Source organism: Nanorana parkeri, unplaced genomic scaffold (genome assembly GCF_000935625.1).
Source record: "Nanorana parkeri isolate BGI_ZX_2015 unplaced genomic scaffold, ASM93562v1 scaffold758, whole genome shotgun sequence".
Classification (NCBI taxonomy): Eukaryota; Metazoa; Chordata; class Amphibia; order Anura; family Dicroglossidae; genus Nanorana; species Nanorana parkeri.
The window spans coordinates 519938-523446 of NW_017307026.1; the positions used below are offsets into that span (position 1 = coordinate 519938).

Below are 3509 nucleotides of genomic sequence, written 5' to 3' on the forward strand. Positions count from 1 at the left end.
GTCGCCAGAACAAGGCCATATGTTCTCAAAATCTCCCGTTTTTTTTTTTTTTTTTTTTTTTCATGACTCTATATCAAACCATCATACATTGTCCAGCAAATCATTGCTTTACATTTTTACTCAAACGCTTAGTCATGTTTCTGAACAGCTGATGCTTCTCTCAGCTCTGCTTTCCTGACCTTCCTGTCCAGTACAAGATCACAAAGGATCCATCCATCTACTAGCTTGGAGAAGGGGGCCAGGGGGGAGGGAAGTAGCTTGATTTGCCTTGTCTGTTTGTTTCTGTGGTCATACACAGCTTACTAGCGCACATAAAAGGGTGACTGCATATCACTCTGCTTGCAAAAGGAGTCACTTTAAAACAGGAAGTCAGGACCAGTGCTCAGGGAGCCAGCTGATCCTGCAGGAAACTAAAAGTTTTAAACTTCAAGAACAGCATTCATTGTAAGTTATTTCATCCGCATTTGAAATGGCTTAAAATCCTTTTGACTTTTTAATATCAATTTTAATTACATATACTGCCTCATTTTTAATGTGTGCTGTACAAGGCAAGGAAAAAGTTCTACTTTTTGCCCTCCTTAAATGCATAGCCCTAGTCCTAGTGAAGGTGCTTGGAAGCTAAAGAGAGACGAGAGAAAACAAGCTATACGATATTTGCAATTTGTTTTGCCGTAGAAAGGCAAGTATTAGTTAGGTTGTTCTATTGGAACCCCCTGTCAGGTTTTTACCGGGCTCTGTTATAGATTTGTCCTTGCTAACTTGGGTGTGGAGGGCTGTGTGACTCACTCCATATAACAAGGCAGGGCCAATCAGCGCTGTAACATGTGGAGTCCATAACCTTGTGTAAGATAGGACTCCAGCAACTCGTAACTTACACAGTACTGTTATTTAGCTCCCAGAGGAGTGGGGTAGAGAAAGGGATGTGGCTTTCACATGGCTCAAGAGGCTGCTTTTGGCATTAAAATCTGCAGTCATGTTCCCTGAGCACTGGTAGCAGAATTTCATTCCACTTAAAATATCTTTGCTTTGCTTTCCACCTTAAATCAGAAACCGCCAAAATTGATTTTAGGTCTGCTGGTCCTCCTTGCTGCTGCCAAAAAAAAAATGGGGGGGGACCCAAAGTAATTTTCTTATTTTAGGCCCACATAAATAAGTGTGTATATTCCTTAATTTTGTACTTGTATGCTGTTATTATTATCCAGCAAATTATTTTGTTTGTTTTATTCCAGCATCACATGCCATATTTTAGGAGACGAATGGTTTGGGAAATTCTTCATCAGAAACTCCTTTGACTGTGTCTGTAACTTTGTTTTGCCAGATATTTTGTAGAGGATTTACCTCCTCTTCTTGAAGCTAAACATGGACCAACAAATATACAGTATATTTTTTCACTTGTTTACAGAATAAACATAGCACTGTTATTTATGACGGCTGTCTCAAATGAATTGCCAAGTCGTGTGGATTTTTTAAAATATTTAATACCTAAAGGAGATTATTCTGTAGTTATATGTAAAGAAATTAAACTGGTTAAAAACTTTATATTATGTGGCTGAAAATATCTGGAGGCAGGCAAAAACTTTCAGGTGAATACAGGATATCCTTTGTCTGCACAGGCATTATTTGCCTTTAGATTCTATATGCTAGTACTGGTTAGAGTATTTTCAGCACAAATAGTTCATTCACTCAGAAATGACTTGTACATTGAAACAAAAACAAAACAAGTTTTCTAGAATTAAAGCTGCAAGCTATTGTTTTACACCAATATGTACTTAAATACAAGTAACTGCAAATGGTTTCTACTTTTTGTATATCTTAAGAACACACAGTGGAATTTACTGAAAACATAATGGAATGTGTGCATCATATTTGTACTGGACTATGTTAAAGTCATCTTTGTACATTTGTATTAGTGTCTTTCTGTTTCCAGCCTACCTCAGTTTATGGGCTCATCCAAGCTGGATATGGGCAAGAACTGCTACTGTGCAGTGTAAAATGACCAGCAGATTCGATATTGTGTTTTGAAGACTAAGACATATTTTGGCAAAATGCTATATATATATTTTTCCCCCTAATTTTAAGGGTGTCTTTTTGATTGTCTTGCTGGCTGCAAAAAAAGTTTTCTATACAAATGTCAAAACTATTTAAGTCATCTGATTTGTATCAGCCATCGGCTATTTACTTGACTTTTTATTTAAATAAACCTTTTTTTTTTTTTTGTTGGTAAATTGTGTAAATCTGCTTTTAATTTATTACAAGCGTGTTGTAGCCAATATGGGTTCACTTGCAGCATTCTGCTGTAAAAACTGTGTGGGGACAAATAGGGCTGGTGGTCCAGATACTAACATGTTGTTTTGTTTACCACACTGTTATGATAAACACCATGAGGGGAATTTATAAAAACTGGAGCAACAAAGATCTGGAGTAGCCATTAGTGGTAACCAATCAGCTTCTATTTTTCATCTTCACAGCTTAGCTGAACAAACTGAAGAGAGAAGCTGATTGGTTACTATAGGCAACTGCTCCAGATTCTGTCTTCAGTTTTGCTAAATTTCATCACATGACTTCTATCCAACATTTACAAGATAGATGATGTACAACAAGATAATATAGCTGTCCCTCTCTGCATATAGCCAGAAACAAAGTTTTACAAGCCTACACTATTATATATTTACCCCTAACTTGTTGAAGGAGTAAATGTGTGTAAAAGCCAGTAGAGAGAGAGAAAGGACCAGGAGGAGAGATGCCATCAGCACATAATAAAAGCTGGATGTAGTAGGAGATAAAGGGGAAAAACCATTTCAGATAAAAATGGCTCTCATTGGCTGTATTTTATCATAGCACGGATGTTTTACTATAAGTGTAAGGCTTTGCTCATATGAGTAAGTGTTAAGTAGGGTATACACAGTTAGAATATCATATGAAAGAAGTCGTTTTTGGAACGTTTGTTCAAATATCTATCGGGTTTTTTTTTGTGTGGTGTGTTTTTTTTTTTTTTAGTACTGTGCAATTGACAAAAACGACAGTGTTCCCAACATTTTTGGAAGGATAATGTATGTCGATCAAATGAACTTCCAACAGTGAATGTGGTTTTCATTCGGAAACTCCATTCATTCCAAAATACAATAAGTTAAAATGAAACAAAATTTCAAACAAAAATCAACAAGTTTCTGATGCCAGTATCAAACGTTCAAAACACGCATTTCATGTATATGCAATTGAAAGTGTTTTGTTTTTTTTGCATTGCATAAAATAAGGAAACATTTTTTTTCAGTATCTTGATAAAGGTTTTACTATTAAACAATTTTTTTGAATCACTATGCTTGAGCAAAGTCTCTCTGAAAAACTATTTTCAACCAAAGTTTCCCGAGAGAAATGTCAAGACTGTCATTACTATCTTAGTGTTCTGCAGTGACCTAAACAAAACACAGCTTGTGATTAATCGTAAGTAGAAATCCATAGAAAAATAAAAGGAAACCCCCCCCCCCCCAAAAAGGAAATTCCTACAAAGA

At 36.1% G+C, this 3509-nt stretch overlaps 1 protein-coding gene across 1 annotated transcript in view; it reads left to right on the forward strand.

The window, feature by feature from the left end:
* The window catches only part of SENP1 (SUMO1/sentrin specific peptidase 1), a 23542-nt gene extending 21344 nt beyond the window's left edge, over nt 1-2198 (forward strand). Inside the window, exon 17 of the mRNA XM_018564528.1 lies at nt 1230-2198. Within this exon, the coding sequence (XP_018420030.1) occupies nt 1230-1292 (63 nt within the window). The 3' untranslated portion in view covers nt 1293-2198. The remainder of the gene's footprint in view (nt 1-1229) is intronic.
* The last annotated feature ends 1311 nt before the right edge of the window (nt 2199-3509 follow it).